The 21508-nt window shown below is 42.8% G+C and overlaps 1 protein-coding gene across 1 annotated transcript in view; it reads right to left on the bottom strand.

The window, feature by feature from the left end:
• LOC123180883 (sucrose transport protein SUT3) overlaps positions 1-21072 on the bottom strand; it is a 33949-nt gene extending 12877 nt beyond the window's left edge. Inside the window, exons 1-5 of the mRNA XM_044593065.1 lie at positions 20746-21072; positions 15592-15657; positions 15157-15255; positions 14992-15056; positions 14819-14903 (exon numbers count right to left, since the gene is read on the bottom strand). Coding sequence (XP_044449000.1) covers positions 14819-14903; positions 14992-15056; positions 15157-15255; positions 15592-15657; positions 20746-20907 — 477 coding nt within the window. The 5' untranslated portion in view covers positions 20908-21072. The remainder of the gene's footprint in view (positions 1-14818; positions 14904-14991; positions 15057-15156; positions 15256-15591; positions 15658-20745) is intronic.
• Positions 21073-21508: the final 436 nt, after the last annotated feature.

Raw genomic sequence — 21508 nt, forward strand, 5'->3', positions numbered from 1 at the left:
CCTTTGTGCTATAAAAAAATGAAAAACCCCAAAAGCATAAAAATACCTTGTTTTTAGTCTTTCCAATAGGTTCTATCGGGAGCAACCACTGGACCACAACTTGGAGATCCATTGAAGCAAGGTCCACGTCTATTAAAGGAGAGGTCATATGCGGCCCAACAGTAAAAGTCTCTAACTCTTGCTTAATCATAAGCTTGGGGAGGTAACCACGTCACGCTCTCTTTTGATAATTGTATTTTCTTTTTTAATTTCATAAATTTTCCCTAGTTTGTCATTGCAAAGTTTTAAGCGTGGGGAAGTTACTTTTCGTGCAATGCTCTTTATCATGAAGTTCTTGTGCAATTGTGTGTCCCCTTGTTTTGACATGCTTCTCTGCATTCATTTTATTCAGCGCGAGGAAATATGAATATTTACTGAAAGACATTGCCATGTTCTTTTTATCAAAAATAATAAAGGAGTCGTTTAAATTCTTGCCTTTCTCTCACCTAATTACATAAGTTGGGGACTCTAGTTGTGGCTTGATTAGCGACTGAATGTTGTAGAGGGTTTTGCTGATAAACGCAACGACTTTGGTTGATCTGGGATGTGCAATGGTATCCCCCGCCAATCTACCCCCTTGGAGTACTTAGATTTTGATTGTTATGCAACATGATACGGTGATGCTCTTGTGTAGTGTCTGCCTTCTTTATGACTAAAGCGAGTTTGAAGCCTTTGCATTTATGTTCATATTTTATTGCTAGCTTCCTTGGTACCGAGCATTGCCCACTCTCATATTGAGACCTGGCTCATACTTCTCTGGTACATCCAAACCTATGGGAGGACTTTCTCTTGTTCTCCTACACATAAACCCTACATCGCCTCAAAACAGCCACCATACCTAGCTATCATGGCATTTTTATAGGCATTCAGAGTATATCGCCTTGCACTACCATCATATTACATTACATGACTAGAGACATATTATTTATTTTGATTTTCCTTGCATGACCGTAGTATGGCTAGCATGATATTTTTATGGCTTGTCCATTTTTTTATGTCTATGCTACGTCGAATCATTGCATATCCTGGTACACAACCTGAGTCATTTGTACAGAGTTTCTCTCATGTTTTGATATTGAGGTATGATTACATTTAGTTTAAGTGTGTCAGTAGAAAAGTGTGTTCATCATCATTGTAAGGTGTTGCTTCTACCAAAAAGAGAGAGACCAAATAAGAGATGCACCATAGAGGTGCTACAAAAAAGGGTGATGATGAGAAAAGGAGCAACACCATTTCACTTTTTAGTATACACTTATGCTTCAAAGTAGCACCACTTCATGCATTTTATATTAGAAAGTTTCATAAGCTACATGTTTTATTCTGATGACAAGTTTCCTCCAATGCTAAAGGTGTTCACGAGGAAGCAAGTTGGATGCACCCCCACTTAGTCCGTAGGGGAGATTTCACGTATTCATAGCTCTGTTTGCATCCTAGTTGCATGGCCTACTCCTCGCATAGTCGCATCAACAACGATCGTAATGCCTTCCTAATGGCTAGTTGTGTTGACGAAAGACTTCCTATGTTTTTGAATTCTTAAAACCCCAACAATTTTGTATTTCCCATTAAGTGCGAGGCATAGGCTTGCGCAAATCTCTGCATATGCAGTTGAATAGTTGACTAATGCAGATGGACGATCTTCCAATTATACCTGGTATGCCTAGGGTTGGTGCTTTTGAAGTGATTGATAATCCATAGTTTCTTTTGTCCATGATGGGCATTGCATTGTTCATAACATAATTTAACCTTCTCTCTAAACCTTGGGCTATGGGAATTTGGACTCCATAGAAATATTTCATCTTTCTCGACCTCCATGGCAATGGAACTAAGGAGATATCATGTATCACTCCCTCGCTAGTTAATTTTTGCATGCTCGCACAATGAGCATGGATTCACTCTTTGGTTTTGGTTTCAGCGTAAGCTTTAGAGTTGGCAAAGCTTAGGTAGTCAACCTTCTTACTCGAGGACGAAAAAGGTATAAGTGTGGGGAGTTTGCTGGCTCTATATTTTATGATTTTTAGAGCTCATTTGTTGCATGTTCTCTGCATATATCATGTTCCATTGAACCAAATATATGTCCATTATTCATGATTACAAGTTTTCATTGTTCTCATTGTGAGCATTGCATAGTTTGTGTTTTCCTTTAGTTTTTGTCAGTTTCCTTTGTTTTGTTGTGTCTAAAGGTGTCTTACAGCAACCTAGGACCAAGCATGATGAAAAGGCCAAAGATGGGTTTAATACAGAGGATTGCGAGCACCAGACTTAGGCATTTCAGAAGGTCAAAATTGAGATTATTTCCAAAGTGCTCCAAATTAAGATCTAATACCACAGGTGCATCGACGTTGTTCTTGCAATGAGCCAAATAACATTGAAAATAGAGTTTGGATGTAAAAGTTTCTGGATTCGACGGCCTTTGGTATGATCAAACCTGGCCGTACCACTGCTTGTACCAGGCCGAGATAGCTCCAAAAGATGCCTCTCTAGACATGATTCTTCATCGATTTTGTTCCCGTTGGTTATTACGTGATCCCTGGCTAATAAGGAAGGGTTTGGGAGAGTATTAGGCTCATATAGAGCCCTTAGATCAAAGAAGAAAGGCTACATCTATGGAGGAGGCTTTGGGAGAGCCCTTAAAAATACTTCTCCAACCATAGCCACCGCCATCATCCATTATTCATCCAAGATCAATCTCCATCACCTCCATTGTTGCACCAACAACACCTTCATGGAAGAATGGACAAGATCAAGAAAAGGAGGAGGAGGCTCTGCCACTGCATGCAGAAGCCTTTGGCCCGGTGCCATCTCCACCACGCCGCCTCCACCGACACTTCCTTCATCACCAATCCTGCCGGCACCATCACCATCAGCACTATCTTCACCAACACCGCCATGCCTTCTCATTTCACTGGCTCAATGCCGGCTTGTAACTTGACCCTCTCTTTTCCCTTTACATGTTTAAGTAGTCGTACTTATTTTTGGGGATATGGATGAACAGTTTATGACTAGAATTAGATTCCTTCAAGTGATCCAATATCTTAGGTTTATCTTTGAGTTAGTAGCCTTCACGAATGTTGAGAGGAGGCCTCTCTTGCATTATGCTGTGATTGCCCATGAAGCAAATTACTTTTGTTCTTTTAGATTCGGATGTTGAGGTAATGTGAGGAAACAGTAAAAGCTTCTTTCTTGTCCTTCTACAGTTGGTAGGGGAGTAACAGGGAAACTCGCATCGGGCTGCGTCCACGGGGAAACCCTTAAGAACCGTAGTGATAACTGGCATGGGGCAACTTTGGTGGTGGCCTATGTGATATGAAGTCTACTTCGAGTAGAACATATCTGTACCGGGAACCGCCCACTTCGATATATAAAGAGTGGCCTAGTGATATGATAGAGAGCTATGCTTCACACTTGTTGCATGGATCATATTTGTAGCGATGACTCTGGAACCCTCGAGAACACCCTACTTTTTTTACATTTCCATTCGTAGTTTATCGAAACTCCTTTTTATTCCTTTTTCCTAGTAACTTATAGAGTAGTCTATTTCCAAAGTCTGGTTTGGGTGTGTATGGAACTACATTGGCAGTAACATAATTATGAGGTTAGTAGTGCCTTCCATTCTACTCTCTATGGATTCGACACTCAACTTATCGCGAAAGTGCTACAACTGCCTTTTCTCTTGTAGGACATCACAAATGATGTCCATCAAAAGGAGTAACAGAACAGTGTCCACAAAAGAAGGCAACAAGATGTCATGTCCTACAAGCCTCCACGTTTATGATACTACTCGTATCGCATGCCACCATCTCCATAATGTGATGCATGACAACATCAATAAAGGGTCTCTAGGCTCATTTGCATCAGAGGCACTCCGAAACCCTATTCAGCCCATCTGCACTATAAAGGATAGGAAACCTTCACCAAATGAGAGCCACCAATAAGACGACTGACCATTCGTCAGAGCTACCAACTCGTGCCGATCTACATTACCCACCACCACTCTATAGCCATCGCCATCGCCATCACCATAGCCTTTATCTCCACTAGTCATCATACTTGTAATCGAGTGTATAACGTGATCAACATTGTATGACTTACTCATTCATCCCTAAGTAGAAATCTTCATAATGTCTATTGTATGTGATTAATTTGTGTTGTGTGAGTAGTCCCCAAGGGCTAAGGGGTGTCATAGCCTCGTATCCCCATGTACAAGCGTTAAGGTATCATTGGATTACTTTGAGTTAACATTATCTCTATGTGCTACACAATGGTTTTGTCCCCTCCTGATCCTAGGGCTGACAGATACACAAGATACCGAAGATTTAACAAGGAGATGCTTAGGGTGAAGAAGAATGGAAGGCTATGACGAACGTCGGTGGCAATAATATTAGTATTCTAGCTGAAAGATAGTGTCTAGGGGTAGATAAGGTGCAATCATTAAGTGCCCAATGTATTGCTCTACTTTTCCCTTAATAACTGAGCTAACCCCATGTGTTGAAGGGCCTTTGTTGGACCATAGAACCATGATTCAGAGGTACTTGGTTGCGGGGTATTTGGATGCATCTCCCATAACAATACTTTGATAAGATATATGTAACAATGTTTACCAGTGCCATGTTGATTATCTGATAGGATCTCGAGTGCAAGTTCATAGCTGCAGGTGAAAACCTTTAGACCTAGCCTATTTTTTATTGTTTTCTTTTAGTCACCTATGCATTTTGATCTGGGGCCATTTACCAATCTAACAACTTAAACTCTACTCCTATTTGTGTCTTCTTACTTGGTGCAATGTCTCGTACTTGATGGCTCCCCAATCCTCGACAAGTCCTTCTCTCCAATGGGCAAGACAATGGCCATAGTGGAACAATACCACACCCCCCCCCACACACACACACACATTTTACCATCAAAATGCTGAACTTGGACACAATATGTTCGTTTCCACTACAACACTTACTCCATATGAGCAGGAACACAAAGGTACAATGGGTCTTGATGATATGTTTATCCTCCTACTGGACTTGGACAACTTGCATGATAATAATGCTCATATTTTTATGGCACACCATATTTTTGCTTCTGCGTGCTTCAATTTGCCACCTATTTATGATGAGTAAGGTGACAATATATGATGTCGGGTAGTTGTGATAGCGTTCTGCATGTGATATCTTATGTCAATCCCATATGTCATATCATGCTTGATAGTCCCATGAATTTGTCTTGTGCTATGCTTAAGGTATCCGAAATCACATATTCAAGATATATCCTTAGCACCTATGGCCCCCATAGCTTTCACAAATCAACCCTATGGAAATGGCAACTATGTCTTTGCACAAATCAAATTTAACTTAATTCCTATGTTGAATAATTGCTCTTTCCATAGTGTTGATGGCAACCATTTCCATGCTTTTCACATGCTTTGTTTTGAAAGTTGTCTAATAATTTCCATTGTTGCCACCATCATGTTGAATACTTGCTATATTCTATGTGTTGGGTGTGACATTGCTTTTATTCTTGAACTAAGGCCCCCATAGCTTTCACATATATAAGTACATATTTGTACATGTTACATGTGAAGCATGCTTGTTTTCCTTATTTACACCATGCATGTCATTTCTATGACATATGCATAAATACACCATATATTCATCAACCATATTTCTTGCTAATGGTATGCACAAGAGAAGAGATGGGTATTGATGGATGACACATTTTTTAACCATGAAGGCACATTATTTTCATTGTTTTGTGCATGTGTAGGCCTTTAGTACATGGTGTGACATGTTCCATTTTTGTGGCAACTCTGATCTATCCCTTCTCTATGGTGATGATGTTTTAAGTAGAGGAAGACTCCTCTTGAAGGGTGTGACGAATGAGATGACAAATCACATCCTACAATTATCACCATGGCTTTGTCTCCATCGCTAAGGGACACATGCATCACATCTACTAAGGTGAATTCTGCCTTTTATTCGTGTCTAATTGATTCTCGCATGGATGGTATAATACTTGATCCTCCTTCATTTGCACATATACGTTGCCTAGTGACAATTGTGCAATGGAGGAGGACATGCACAAGAGAGAGCTCACACCATTTGCAACGGAAGAATGGGGAGAGGAGGAAGAAACACCAAGACACTCACGTGGTGAAAGATGGGGAAGGATGGCCACATCCAAGTGGCCGATATAACAAGCACAGCCGGCCCGGTTACACTAGCAGGAACCGGAGAAAACCTGATGTTTGTCCCAATTATGCCAGACCCTTACCCCGGTGTAAACCCTTGGAGCATGCCACCTACCTCCACTGCCTGGCCAACACTCGCCCCACTGACCGGTTATACCAGCCAGGAGGACCCCATATAACTACTTCATGCGCAACTTTTGGGTGACTTGCCTATGTATCTTTTCGTCTTCATTTACCCCTTCATGGGTGGACCTACATATACCCATCCCCATCCTAGATTATGTTTAGCTAAGAAATGACAATACATTATAGCTTAGCTCATGTACCTCCCCTTGTGGGAAGTCTCCTTGTGACGATGACTCCTCATACAGTACAAGGCCACCCTTTGCAGTGAAGACTCGTTTGGAGTTCAAGACCTCCACTTGTGGAGAAGGTTTGTTCCATGGACTTCAAGCCATCCATGTCTTATGACTTGGGGAAGAATCTTCCACCCTGTTGTTTGCTTCTCCAATGAATTTGTAAGAAACAATATGAACCCTGTGGTGTGGATATAAGATTACAAGAGGGTGTCACCTTGGAATCACTAGTTACCCATGTGTTTTCCTTGATTATTTTGTCATTCCTCATGATTTTCTCCATTTCCTTGTGTTGTTCCGCAAATACACCTAAAATTCATGAAGATCGGGCCACCCTTGTGGCTTGCCCCATGTCATCCATGCTCTTCCCCGCCCTTTGATTCCAGCACCGATCCAAGGCTCAACCAGTGTATGGTGGAGGCCAACTAGGATTTTGTCATCGGCGTGCGGCATGGTACTATAGTTCTCCAGCATATGGCAGGCATTTTTCCACGCGCATGCACGGGCTTTGGTGTGCCACATTGCTCCATAGGGGGAACAATAACTATCTTTGAGTTTTCAGGGGTCATTTGTGAAAAGTTAGGGACTTGTTCATAAATTGCTAAGAAACTGGAAGTAGTTTATTATAGTAAGTTCTTTGGTTCTCTCTTTAAAATAATTGTGGAAAAACACTTATGCAGTTTGCTGCTCTCATGCCATGGAACCCAGAACATAGGGAAAAAGGATGTAGAAAAACTTGCAGATCGCTTCGATGTTTCAGGGTTCGCTTCTATCCGGGAAGTTAACATCCTGGCGTGGGAAATATTTCCGGTAGTTCACTTGTTGGCACTGAAAATTTCGCTTTGAGTTCATTGAACTGCACTCAGCCGACTTCTATTAGCCAGCTCAGTTCATTTGCCCATTTGATGCAGTTCACTTGTCAATTTGGACTGCGCCAAAAAACGACATCTAGTTTTTTTAACAGCTCTTAAACCGTAAGAAACTAGGAGAACGACGTCTAGTTTTTTCCTCTTAGACATCTTTCCAACAATATATCATCTACATCATTCTCGCTAACGATAAAAAGTCTAAAAAATACTATCGATGTCACTTGACGGGAAAAACTCTGTTTTCCAAATTGCTATTAGACCGCAACGAAGCTTACAAAGTGTGTTACATAAAAAAGTGTCACCTAATCCATAACTTTCCACTGATATATTTTACGCATGATTTTGGCAAACAATTTGACAATTTTCTCAACAACTATACCAAAAGCCACATCAAGTTTATAAGTTTTCACTATTGGAATTTTGTGGTTTCTCTGTTGCAGTTCAAAGTGCTTGCTGAATAAGTGCTTGTCAATGAAATATGTGCTATGTTAGTGTACCCATGGAGATGCAATCCAACTTTTCACCCCACCTCATGATCCGGGTAGCTAAACTAGTAGAAAACCCAGAGAGAGAGAGAGAGAGGGAGAGAGAGGGAGAGAGAGAGAGAGAATAGGCACCTCACAGACAGGTGCGGGTCCATAATGCCCGCCTCTCCCCAGAGCATCCTTAAATCAACCTACACTTTCGGTCACACCCTCCACACAATTCCACTCTCCTCCCAAAATATTGCTACTCTCCTCTCCAGCCAACCTCACCTCCCCTCTCGCCCCTACCAACCAGATCCAACCACCACTCCCCCAAGCAGCTGACGACACCACCTCTCCCCTCGCCTCCACCACACCTCTTCCTGGAAGGAGATGTGCTCTATCAAACTAGATCATGGGTGGAGGTAGAAGGGGTGCATGAACCCATGGAAAGGAGGAGGTCGACGTGCTCCTTCTGTGGTCACAATAGGATCCTCACCATGGGTAACGAGGAAGACGCAAGGAGTCCAGATCTAGACAAGAACCATCAGAATTTGTCAAGCTCACTATGGCACATCATCGTCATGCCTATCCCCATCCCAGGACGGCGAGGACAACCAAAACATATCCCCTACCCTCCTCACTATAGTAAATAATCGACACCAACGACCTCCCTCTAAGGTGGGATCTAGCGATGAGGCTCTGGCCTAGCCAAATGACACGTTGGCCATGAGGTCTTCCCCACCTCTCCTCGAATGTCGAGCAGGAGCCTCCTACTCCTGGACAGGATCTGGCTGGCAAAACATTGATTTATTTATGCGCTCTATGATGCCATGTGTCGCCATCACTTGGGTTCTTTCCATGTCTGTCTTGGTTTCTCTTCACTAGATCTGATCGGTGAGCTCAAGTTGGTTGACGCCGGGGACACCGGCCGTCCACCTCCACCACCACGAGGGGCTCTGAATCAAGAAATTGGTGGGCTCCCCTCCTCCACATCCCCGTAGTAGAACATTGACTGCACATTACGATGTATTTTCTCATGTTGTAACTTAGTGGTTGACCCATTACAACTTAATGATTGATCAAGTAGAACTTAACAACATAATGTATGTGTAGCGATCTTCGTGTGAATTGACAAGTAGTTTGTAATATTTGGCACTTCGTGTAAATTTTTAGGCACTTTGTAATCATTTGGCACTTTGTATATGTGTGGCACTTCGTCATAATTTGGCACTTTGTATATGTGTGGCACTTCGTAATAATTTGGCAGTTTATTGTAAGTGGCACCGTGTACATGCTGGCAGTAAATAACGGTTTCTTTCTCCCCATCCATGTTTTCTTTTACTTTTTTATATGCGCCCGACGCATGGATACAACCATTCCTAATTATCCTCGAAACGTTAGGTCATTTGGAAAGAAAGCACGGTGTAGCTGGCATCAGCATCTCTTGTTCGTTCGCATGCACAAGGGTAGTGGGTAGATCTCTTTATGTGTACCGCGAGGCTTTGATCTTTCCATACACAATCCCAACGCCATACCACCACTATTCCATACTCGCTATTTGTATTATATTGTATCATTACTCAGTCAACACCTACTTTTCTATTTATGTTCTTCATTACCTTACAAAGCTACCTATTTATACCCATTTTGCAGTTTTATTTCTTGTTTCTAGATAAAGCAAAAGGTAAGTGTATGTTGGATTGTATTAGTGGCAGATAGGGCCTGAGGACATATTGATCTTACCATTAGCTCCTTGTGGGTTTGACACTCCATACTTACCACATTTCCATCTTTGGAAAGTGCTACGACAATTCCTTGCACTTGGGGATTATCAAGCTCTTTCTGGCGCCGTTGCCAGGGGCAATAGCGTAGGATGGAAATTATTGTGTATGTTTGTTTGCTTTTATCACTTAGTTTTTTATTCGTGTTCTTGTTTTCTTTCTTTATTTGTGGGTAAAATTTAAAAATGCAAAATAAATAAATTACTTGTAGCTTTATGCGTTGCTTAACGGCTTTAATGAAAGCGCTGCCTCGGAGACAACCCTGAAGTTTCATAGAGTCTTGTTCTTATTTTGTGTGCCATTTTTTTCAAAAACAAAACAAAAATTAAGAGGGGAAATGAAAACTTTTTTCAAAAAGATAAGTGGTTGAAAAGTTGTGCATTGAAGATGTGAGGGTTGACCTTGAACACTTTGTTCATGCTCGTGGAAATAATGTAAAGCTCTTCATGGAAGTTTCTCATAAAAATAACTATCCCCATGTATTAAACACTGTACCATAAGAGTGAAGTGCCAAGGTTTGCCTATAGGATATTTAAATTGCATGTTTGGTGAGTGCTCTACAGAAACAGAAAGTTTTGTTGTCGTAATTAAATTAATATATTTTCCTAGAGCGTGCTATGAAATTTTTGTACAGTATTGTAATAAAAAATCTATTACTTCCTAATCTTTCACAATTTTTGGAGCTTCAGAAGTATATGTTTAGAATTAGTTACTACAGACTATTTGGTTTAGACAGATTGTTGTTATAGTTTTTTTATCCGCTTATTCTAAATTTTCATGGTGTATATTGGGGGATATAAATTATGGAAATGATAGTATATAGTAGCTAATGTTTAAAAATAATTATTCAACTTGTCTTGACAGTAGATGATTTTGTGATTTATTTTTATGTATACTAATCCATCTCACGAGTTCTGTTGAATTTTCTATCGATGAAAATTTTAATACTCACGGGAGATAGCGATACAAGAGAAAGTTGGAGAGATGCAAGATCTGAAGATTGGGGATGCCCGAGGGATCCCCGAGAAATATTTTTAAGAGATCTCAAACTCCAAGCTCGGGGATGCTTTGACATCCCCTTCATCCTTTTGAACAACTAAAGGTATGTCTCGGTTGAGCCTATATTTTTATTTGTTCACATGATATGTGCAGAGTATTAGAGTATCATTTTTCTTTTTATTTTGAATAAATTTACACTATGTTGGTTGGGGTATGATTTGTTTTGGTTTTTGGTTTATTTATAGAATAATCCATGCAGTTCACTTATTATATCTCTTGAGTATGGCTTTATTTGTGCGTCACTTAAATCTTTTGAGTTTGGCTTTATAGAATGCTTTGTGTGCTTCACTTATATCTTTTGAGCTTGGATATTGGTCTCTCTATATTTATGTTATTTGTAGAATTCTCCACGAACTTCACTTATATCTTTTAAAGTATGGATAAAATTATCATTGAAAGTGGCTTTGAACAGGTCAACTTTAGATAGTATTGATGTCACTATTTAGGAGGTTGACACAATTCATGTGGATTACATTATTATTGGAAGTGGGGTGGAAGAGGTCAAACTTTAGTCATTAGTATTGATCCCACTACCTTGGAGAATCCCTCATTGAATAAGTATGATCATTTACTCTTGTGCTTCACTTATAGCTTTATAGTAAAATTTAAGAATGAATTGAATGTCATGTGTCTCATTTATGATATGCATATTGAGAAGTAAACATGCATCCTCTGTTTAATTCATTAAAATAGAAGTGAGATTATGATAGTGCATATCTTTAATCAAGCAAGAGAGTTATATTATAATGACAAAGAGCATTAGTTGCAATAAGTTGAACATATTATGTTGTGGTGATAAGTATCTCCCAATGAAGGACAGATGATTGGCTTGGCACATGTTTACTATTAGAGAATGAATGATTAAGGTTTTTGTTCTTGGTAAAGTGGTTCAGCCTTGGAGGTATTCAAGGTTTGAAGGTTATCATCATGATTATATTTCCTCAATAATGTTATTGTTAGAGAATGAATGATTAAGGTTTTTGTGCTTGGTAAAGTGGTTGCCCACTGTCTTTTGCTAGCCTTTTCCTGTACTAAGAGGAATCACCGCTTGTGCATCCAATCCTTGAAACAAGTTTATGACACAAAGTGTCCACCGTACCTACATATAGATGGTATTTCAATGCCATTTCAAGTAAATTTGCAAGGCCACCTCTAAACTTTCAAATAAACTTCTATTTTGTGTGCTCGTAAAACTCATGGAGCGGTGGGGGTAGTCACTATCTTCCGTACTAAGTGTGTTTTACTTAGGTCGGGAGTTTATTCTGCTTGTTATGTTTATGAGATAGCTTGTATAGGGATGCCTAATCCCAATAATATATTTTTGAAAAAGGCACTCCTCCAGAAAAGTTGAAAGTTGGCAGGCACCCATGGATTCAACTAGCCATGGTCTGTGTTGGTTATGGTGGAGGAGGAGTGTTGATGCATGGTAACTACTCTTAATGTGTTTAGTATGGAAGATAATGGAAACTTTTGTTGCTAAACCTTGACTGGAAAAGTACACATCTCAAAAAAATTATCCCTGTTTTAAACAAATGAGTTCTGGCGCATGTTGATCTCTGCTCCTCTCTCTGTGAAGGGCCTATCTTTTTTACTTTTATTGTTGGGCCAATTCCATCTTCTTTTTCTTGCGGCACTAGGTATTGAGTATGGTCATCACTCTTAGCTTTGAATGCATTCTCATAATAGTAATTCATTGTGCAATGTATAAGTATGATGGTTATGTTCAAATTGCGGTACCTAGTCATCATATATACTTCATTGGTTGCTCTATGTTTGCAGTATGATCCTAAAATATTAACGAGATACTTCATTACCACTTTATTATATGTTGAACTTAATGGAATGATGTTACTTGTTTTCAGAATTATCATTGCCTATGTGATCAAAGGTTTTATCTATCCTTGCATTCACACTCTAAAAATTATTCTTGTTATCATCTACCTACTCAAGGACGAGCACAGATTAAGCTTGGGGATGCTGATACGTTTCCAACGTATCTAATTTATTTGAAGTATTCATGCTATATTAACATCAATTATATATGACTTTCAGGTTTTGCTGCACTTCTATATTATTTTTCTGGACTAACCTATCATCTAGTGCCTAGTGCAAGTTGTTGTTTTTTGCATATTTTTTCTTTCATAGAAAATCAATATTTAGGTTCAAAATACCCCGGTGATTTACTATGAATTTTTCTGGAATATATGTTATTTTTGGGCGAAGGAATCAACGCAAGACGGTGCCCGAGGGCCCCACACGACCAGGTGGTGTGCCTACCCCCTAGTCATGCCATGGGCCCGTGTGGGGGTTGTGGATGTCAGTTAGAGCCCTTTTTTATCCACAAGAAAGCTAATTTTAAGGAGAAAAAAATCCCTCGAATTCCCGTCCGGTCGGAGTTACCGACCTCCGACTATAAAAGAAATTGTGTTTGGCTAGAAAATAGTAGCGAAAAACAAAGAGATATAGAGATGAGATCCAATATCGGAGGGGCTCTCACCCCTCTAGGAGCCATGGTGGACAAGGAACAGAGGTGAGAACCTCTCCCATCTAGGGGCATGCCATGGAGGAAGAATTTGAAGGGGGGCTCTCAACCTCTCTCTCCTGGTGGCGCTGGAGTGTCGTTAGGGGAACCATCATCGTGGCGATCATGTTGAATAACATCGCCATCTTCAACAACATCTCCATCACCTTCCTCACCTCTTTTTAGCTGTCCACTCTATGAGAACCTGCCGGAATCCCCCACTTGACATGGTGTTTTAGTGCTATGAATTATTACCCAATTATTTGTGTCATCACTATTATGTTTGAGTAGATTCTTGTTGTCCTTTGGGTGAATTGGTCAATTTCCATGTTTGGTTTGAGTTGCTTGTTGTTATGTTACTGTCCTTTGGTGCGCATCATATGAGCTCACATGCAGATCATGCCATAGGGTTAGTTGTATGTTCATTGGACTATGCATATGGGGGCAGGAGCGACAGAAACCTCACCGGACCATATAAATTTATACATACATGATTGAAGGGGGACCAATATATCTTACTGCTATGGTTGGGTTTTACCTTAATGAACTTGTTAGTAGTTGTGGATGCTTGCTAATAGTTCCAGTCAGAAGTGCATAAATTCCGAGTAAGGGATGGCATGCTAGTAGAGACCTCTCCCACATATAAACTTGTGAAGATGACCAGTTTAGTAACTTAGCTCATTGCCGGGACAATTCCGCACACCTACCACCATTATTCCACGCTCGCTATTTTTATTGTATTGCATCATTACTTAGGCAGCACCTACTTTTACGTTTATGGTCTTCGTTGCCTTACAAAGCTACCTCTTTGTACCCACGTTGATTGCCTACTTTTACGTTTATTTCTTGTTTCTAGATAAAACACATGCTCGGTTTACATAGGGTTGTATCAGTGACAGATAGGAGATGGGGGAATATTGATCTTACCTTCAGCTCCTTGTGTATCCGACACTCCATACTAACCACTTTTATCTTTGGAAAGTGCTACAACAATTCCTCACACTTGGGGATTATAACGTACCTGTCGCAGTTCGTATTGACTTGGCACATTAGGTTTGTTGATGTTTTCCCATATTTATGTTATCACAATTATTAACCATAGCTTAATTGAAAATATTTCATTATTATCAGCATGTCAAACAAATGTTAGTTAAATACAAACAATTTTCACACGGAGACAGAGAGGTATTCAAATTTGAATTATTCATGTGGGCAGAGGCATGATGTTGGGTGGATGCATGACATGACGTGTGTAAGGAGGAGAGTGGATATGATTTGACTCAATGTTTTATGAAAATGCAACAAATGGAATGTGTTGAAATTTCTACACATATCTCAAGAGTTAATGGATGGCTTACATAGAATCTCCTTGGGTATTGCTTGACAGGATTATTATTTTCTGTAAGTATGAAGAATTGCCATTTTCTCTAATGATTCTTCGTAACAATTTTTGTGTTTTTTGAGTGAAAGCAATATTTTTTCTAGTCTAGACTACCAAAATTAACTATGAAATATGTCGATACACTCTTGACCAAGCATGCACACACTCACTTGCACTGTGTTATTGGAGAAGTCGAGCAGCCAGAAGCCCAAAATGAAGGCAGCAGCCGCACGGTACCGAGGCCCAGTGTAATCTCTGTACAAATCTCTCGTCAACTTGGCGTTAGATTTACTAAGATTCTTTACTTTGCTACTATATGCCTGAAATTAAAGTTTTAGCTTACTTGCAATCCTCCTTCGTGTCCCCGAGTGCGTACCCGATGTCCGAGGAGAACCCAACAATTATAACCTACGGGGTCACACAGATGAGTGTTGCAACACATTAGTGATTGTTCATAACAGGTTGATGGTGTATGTCATCAAAAGAGGTGTGATTGCATGGTACTCACCGATATGGAGATGACGATGCATCCCGAGAGGATAAACGGTCTCCGCCTCCCTAGTGGCGAACTGCACTTGTCACTAGAGAGACCCACACATGGTTGCACCTTCATGAACATATGATGCATGCATTAATTTGAAATATATGCTTCACAATAAACTCATAGGAAATACGCCAACCCCTGAATGAATTGGAAAAATCAAGTGGTTTGCTCAAATGATGAATGAAAGTGATGTGCACTTTACGTCACTTCTTATTCTTTTAATAAATATTCATGAAGTTGCACCATGAATTTATTGCTTTATAGACCACGGTTCAAAGTATAACAAAAAAAGAAGCACCAGGTGTGCAGGTTTTCGTCTCTTAAGTTGTTAGAGAGTTATCTTATGGAAATCAAAACATAACTCCTTGTTCTACAAGATCCATTGTCATAGTTACTTACAATTAATCCAGCAATAGGACCACAGAGCCACATAACCGAAGTAAGAGCGTGAGGTATTCCCAATGTCTGTCGAAGCAACGGTAAACATATTAAACCATATTAGTGAATCCAAGCATGCACACGCTACAATGATTTTAATCTATAAATCTAACATAGTTTCTTAGTATAACTTCAAAACAAACAATGTTTGGGCTGTATTCAATCAAAATTACACAACATATCACATACATGCGAGAGTTATAGAATGTTCGATATCTTTCCACCTCCATAAAAGATCCAAATTTGACTAATTCCTCTTAGATATGGCTCCATGTTCAAAATCTTAGAATGAGGAACACGTTATCTCACTTCTCTAGCTACCTAAATCCACTTGAGTGGCGCTTGCATGTTCCAAAGATTATTAGTATCTGGTATCTTTGTTAGTCCAACGAAAAATGTGAGATAAGCCAATTTTGCCATGCAATAGACTCCATCCAAATCCGCATGAAATATAATTTCTAGTGTAAATCGATTGGCATTCCTCCCTTACCACCATCCAAAGCATAAGTACGAACGACGGCCTAAAAAAGAACAATATTTTAATTAGCCTGTCACAGTCCCATGATAACTCGCTCTCATCATCCTCCATTGACCATTGTTGCCCCCCGAGCACTATTCACTTGAATTAACATGTGTCTATCACACCTTGTAAAATTGTGTCCATGGGAGGCCCCAACACTAAGCACATCCCCATGAGCAGGTATTACTCATTGACAGTGTAGACCCATTGACATAGCTCACCTAAGTGCTCATCTCCTGGGTGAGAGAGGCATAATAGTGCATGAGTGGCCTTTGGTGCCAAGCACCTTGTCCTACGTGGCCGCATCGAGGGAAACCATCTCAAGATCCACAAGAACTATATGAGCAAGGTCGGGGGGAGGAATCAAAGAATTGTGACTCGAAGGAGGTACTTCTCTTGAACGTATCGAAGTTGCGAAGAAGAAGCACTTGTTACAACTCACCAATGAGCTATTTCACATCGCAATAAGAGCAAGTACGGAAGTGGTTTGAGGTGAGGAGAGTGACAGGTGCGGCTGGAGGGGAGGAGGGCATCGTCATGGTCAAAGGGAGTTGAGAATAGCTAGAGTGTGAGCAACTGGTGAGAACTGTGACCAGGACGGACAACTCATGTCGATCATGCTAAAAATAAGGCGTAGATGCAATCATTTGATGATTGTAATCCTATGTGTTTGTAATATATTATCCAGTCGTCCACGAATATTGTCTTGACTTCGAGCAATAAATATGTGATCCGTTGTGGGAGCTTTGAGTTGTATGAAAATATCCTAATGTCCCTAGTCATGGAGGATGTGGGGAAGGGGAGTACCACCATAGACTACTATGTCTATCAATTGATGGCTACACTCAAATAGAGTTGCAATACGTTCAAACCCAATTCACATGTCGCGCCTCATGGATGGCTATCAAGTTCTTGAAGGGATTGCTCTGTGGCGTTCTCATGGATGTAGCTTGAGTTGGGAACTCATAGCTAGAATTTACATTTTCAAGATGCGTCGAGTTGTTTATCATTTATTAGTTTCGAGCTAAATGCATATGACATGTCCTCAAAGTAAACGTTGTCTCATGATCCTTCGGAAGACGATCGACTTGATTAGGGGTTGCCAAACACTACTCCTTTACTAGGTAGTTATAAAGGTATCTTCCGGGTATGTTGTGAAGCATATTGCAAGGCATGGTCGATTAAGGCATGACCTTTCCCTTCTAAATTGGTGAGATTTATTTGGGTCCTCTTGACATATCTGATCAAGGATTGCATTGCCATACGGTTAAGGTTAAGAGTTACCCTCACCATGGATTAGTTCATAGGTCGACAAGAGAGGATGCAGCCACCCAACAAAGATGACATGCTACTGCATTGTGTTCAACAAAATATGTTGTGACTCAAGAATATTTCGTATATGACATATTGAGAGGTTTGTCAGAATGACTTCATGGAAATTAGGAACTAGCACGTCTTGCTAGAGGTCGCAGCCAGTTATTAGATTAGTTCTAGTTGGCCAAGTTCTAGTTTATGAACTTGGCGCCAGAGAAGCAACTGATTCATGTGAGTAAGGAGTTACTCAACTACCAGCTTGAGTAAGAGTTACTAGGGTCACTTCCAATGACATGTCCTCATGAACTCGTGGGGTCACACACATATGGATTCATAATCCCTTTGGATAAGGTCAAATACATTACAAGAATTGTAGCCTGCATGATCGTAATTGTTGATCCCTTTGGGGGAAGTCATATAAGGAGGAGTGCATTAATTTTGGTCACAAGTGGAATAACCAGTTTAGGGATGCACTCAAGGTTAGGAGGAACCCTCCAACCAGCACAACGGTCTCCTTCCGAGGCTTGCGACATGAAAACTATTAGTTCATATTTGAGCCATTCATTTATAGGTGGATACACCTCGGAGGCATTGCACCCATGATGTCAAACAAGAATTGATCAACGACTGAAGGGGAGGAGACATATGGCTACAACTACATCAACGACCATTGCAACTTTACTTCCATTATGGGTTAACATATCAAATGGTAATCGTGTGAGACCGTACCTACATCATGATCACAGGTGGTGCGGGGTGGAATATTTTTTGCACCAGCATAGCCTACCTTGTACCGCAATAGTGGTATCGCAGCAATGCTGGTTGATTCTAGACTCAGATTACGTGTAAATGTTATATGTGGCCGCGTTGAGATGGGGGCATGTCGCTAAACCGATGGCATATCTGTGAAATTGATATGTTTCGATAGCTAATTCATGAGATGAGTTGACTCGGTGCAATTTTGATGATATCAATTGCATGGTCTGTAGACCCGTCACATCATTAAACACATGCAAGTCTTCCAATCATCTCTTCTGTCTATTTTTTCAGCAACAAATCAATCCATTAAATTGTCCTACTAGGCCCCCTAAGATTCATATATGGTAAGAATATACAGAACTATTATCTAGCATAACTAAATATGTGATCCCACTAACATATTTGTCTCAACATGCAACCATCCCATCTCAACACGCAACAATGCACGGGAAAAGTCCCACCCCGATAAACCAAAATGAAGATCAAAAGCATTGGAGAGGAGTCGGTCCACTAGTAGCAACCAAGCCTTCCCCGCTCTCTCCCCCGCTAGGGTTCCCCTCCCGCCGCCGCCGGCCTCCTCGCCTGCCTCCGCCGCCGTCGGCCGCCAGGCGAGCACCTCCAGGCTCTCCCCGCTCCCCCACCCCCTCCCCCTCTCCTCCCCCCACCCCCCGCGGTGCGCCCTCGCGCGCCGGGGGGGAACCGCTCCTGCTGCGCCTCGGTCCCTCCTTCCTCCCCTCCCCCCCGCCGTCGCCGGTGAGCTCCGTCAGGCAAAGCCCGGTGGGCGCGGCGGCGGCGGGGCCCCTCTCCCCCTGCTCGTGGGACGCCGGCGCGGGGTGGCCTCCTCGAGCTGCGGTGCTGGACTTCGCGGGGTTTAGCGGCTCGGCGGCGGGCTCGCGGGGCAGCCGGCTGGTGGCGGCGCGCCGATGCCCTGGTCTCGTGCGTGGCGGGGCGGCTGCGGCGCTCCCATCTCGGGAGGTGGCGCGCGGTCGGCCCCTGCTGGATCCAGCCGGATCTGGCGGTGGGGGTCGGCGGCGGCGCGTGGTGGCGGTGGTGCGTGCCCAGCGACTCCGGCGCTATGAGCTCGCCGGGCGACGCGGGTAGGGCAGCGACCGGGCGTGGTCGTTGCTCCGGCCGTGGGCGGCGACGTGTGGAGGTCCGGCGGTGATGGACTCCCGGTGTCGTGGCGGTTCCATGGTGGCTTGGCGGATCTGCTTGCGGCGGCGGCTAGCTTCTCCGGCGTCGGCTTGTCTGCGATCGGACCGTTTCGGCCTTCACTCCATCTCCTCGGCGCTCGGTCGCTTCTCCCTTCAAAGGGCTGGCCCTTTCCCAGCTACCGTTCATCGCTCGTCTCGCGCACAGTGCCGCCGGACCGAGCTCGTCTCGCGCACGGTGCAGCAGGACTGACGTCGTCCCCGCCCCACGGTGCTGCAGGACCGATCTCGTCTCGCGCTCCGGGCTGCAGGATGGGTCGATGGATGCCAGTGTTGGCCGACCTGTTGGGTCTCGATGCTGGGGGTGGGCCAGGGGTGCAAAGTCGGATCCTTTTTTGCTCGTCTCTTTGGTTGGGGTAGCGGCGGGTCTCCGGTGCGGTGGTGTCAAGGTCTTGGATGCCTGGGCGGCGGCCCTGGTGGCGGTGCATGGTGCTCTTGGGCAAAGCCCGTGTCTTGGCGCTGCCCGGTGACCATGGCCGTGTGGGCGGCGTGGTTGCCGGGGTGTAGCGTTCGGCGGCGGTGAGTGTTGGCCGGGGTGAAAACCTGCTCTTTCTTCGGACTGACCGGCGACGGCGAAACTCGTTCCCTTCTTGAAGGCGTCGTCGCGGCTCTCACCGCCCGTCGTGCGGCTCCGGGGGAAACTCTGATCCTCGGATCGGGCGGTGGCGGCGCTCCGGTGTCGTATCCTTCCTGAAGGCACCGCCTTGGAGTCCACGGTTCGTTATATGCGGCTTCATCTCTTCGTGGTAGTGTGCTAGGGATGGTGTTGCTGCGCTCAGTGCTTTTGTATCCTACCTTGGATGTGTGTGGTGTTGGCGTGCGTTTGTATTGGATGATGTGGATCTTTGCTTTATATATAAAGCGGGGCGAAAGCCTTTTCCGGTAAGTCCCACCCTAGCATGCAACTATGCATGAAATGTTGGTTAATTTTCTACCTTTTAATTTTGTTAGTTATATTCGATAAAAATTATGGACTAGGCATATTAAAGTATATTATCAATTTCAGCTAACATATTATTGATCAAAAAAATTTGTTTCATGCAACCAAATATTATTAAATATATTGCAACTGATCCCCGCAGCCACGCACTGGGTATCACCTAGTTTCCTCTCTGTTTTCTCCCCTAAAAAATGAATAAGAAAACTCAACAGCCCGAAAAAAACAAACTCAACACTCTCAAATAGGATAACACAATAACCATCATAGAAACCCCGGTACAAAATATTTACATTTAAAAGATTGCTTATTTTCACAACAACAATACACACTCTTGGAGAAAAACACGCCCGAGTACACACACGTTTAAATACCTGGACGTAAGGGGTGAGGAGGGAGAGTTGCAGCGCCCAGCCGTACTGCACACCGCCGGCGACCATGCACGCGAGGAACAGTCCCACAAGGCTGATCTGGGGCGTAGGCGGGGGCCTGCCACCGCCGCCGCTCTCCACAGAGAGCTCCATGTGGTCTACCATCCTGATCGATATCTAACTAGCTAGCCAAAAGAGAGAGGGTCCTGTAGAAATTCTAGATTTGAAGGAGACGCGGAGGTAGGAAGGGATGTTCGAGCTTTGTGGATGCATGTAAACGGGAAATATCATAGGAGTCTATGGACACACTTAAACTGCGGGCCATGTAGCGGGAGGTGTCGTCGTTGACGGCTAGGGTAAATGGGGTTAAGATGGTGCGAGGTTTCAGGGGAAGCCATATATTTTTGTCACTACGACCTATTTATAGGAATAGGAGGCCTCACTAGCTGATTTTCCTGGCCTGTGGTTTGGCCACGTCACCCCCAAATCGCCCTAAATGACAGTCATTCGTCTCCATGAAACGGCGGCATTCCATCCCCGCCTTCTACTACCGTGCAAATGCGGAAGAAGATGCTAGATGTAAGGGTATCTCCAAGGGCAACCCGTAAAAAACTTCTCGTGCCCGTTCGCGGATAGGGGGACCAGTCCGCGGACACGTATGCGGGAGGCAACCACCAATGCTGGCCGCATACATTTTCACAACAGCTCAAACCAACCAAAATAAATTCATGCAAACACGACCAGGTTTCACATAAACATGACATAT

The sequence above is a fragment of the Triticum aestivum genome, chromosome 1D (assembly GCF_018294505.1).
Source record: "Triticum aestivum cultivar Chinese Spring chromosome 1D, IWGSC CS RefSeq v2.1, whole genome shotgun sequence".
NCBI lineage: Eukaryota > Viridiplantae > Streptophyta > Magnoliopsida > Poales > Poaceae > Triticum > Triticum aestivum.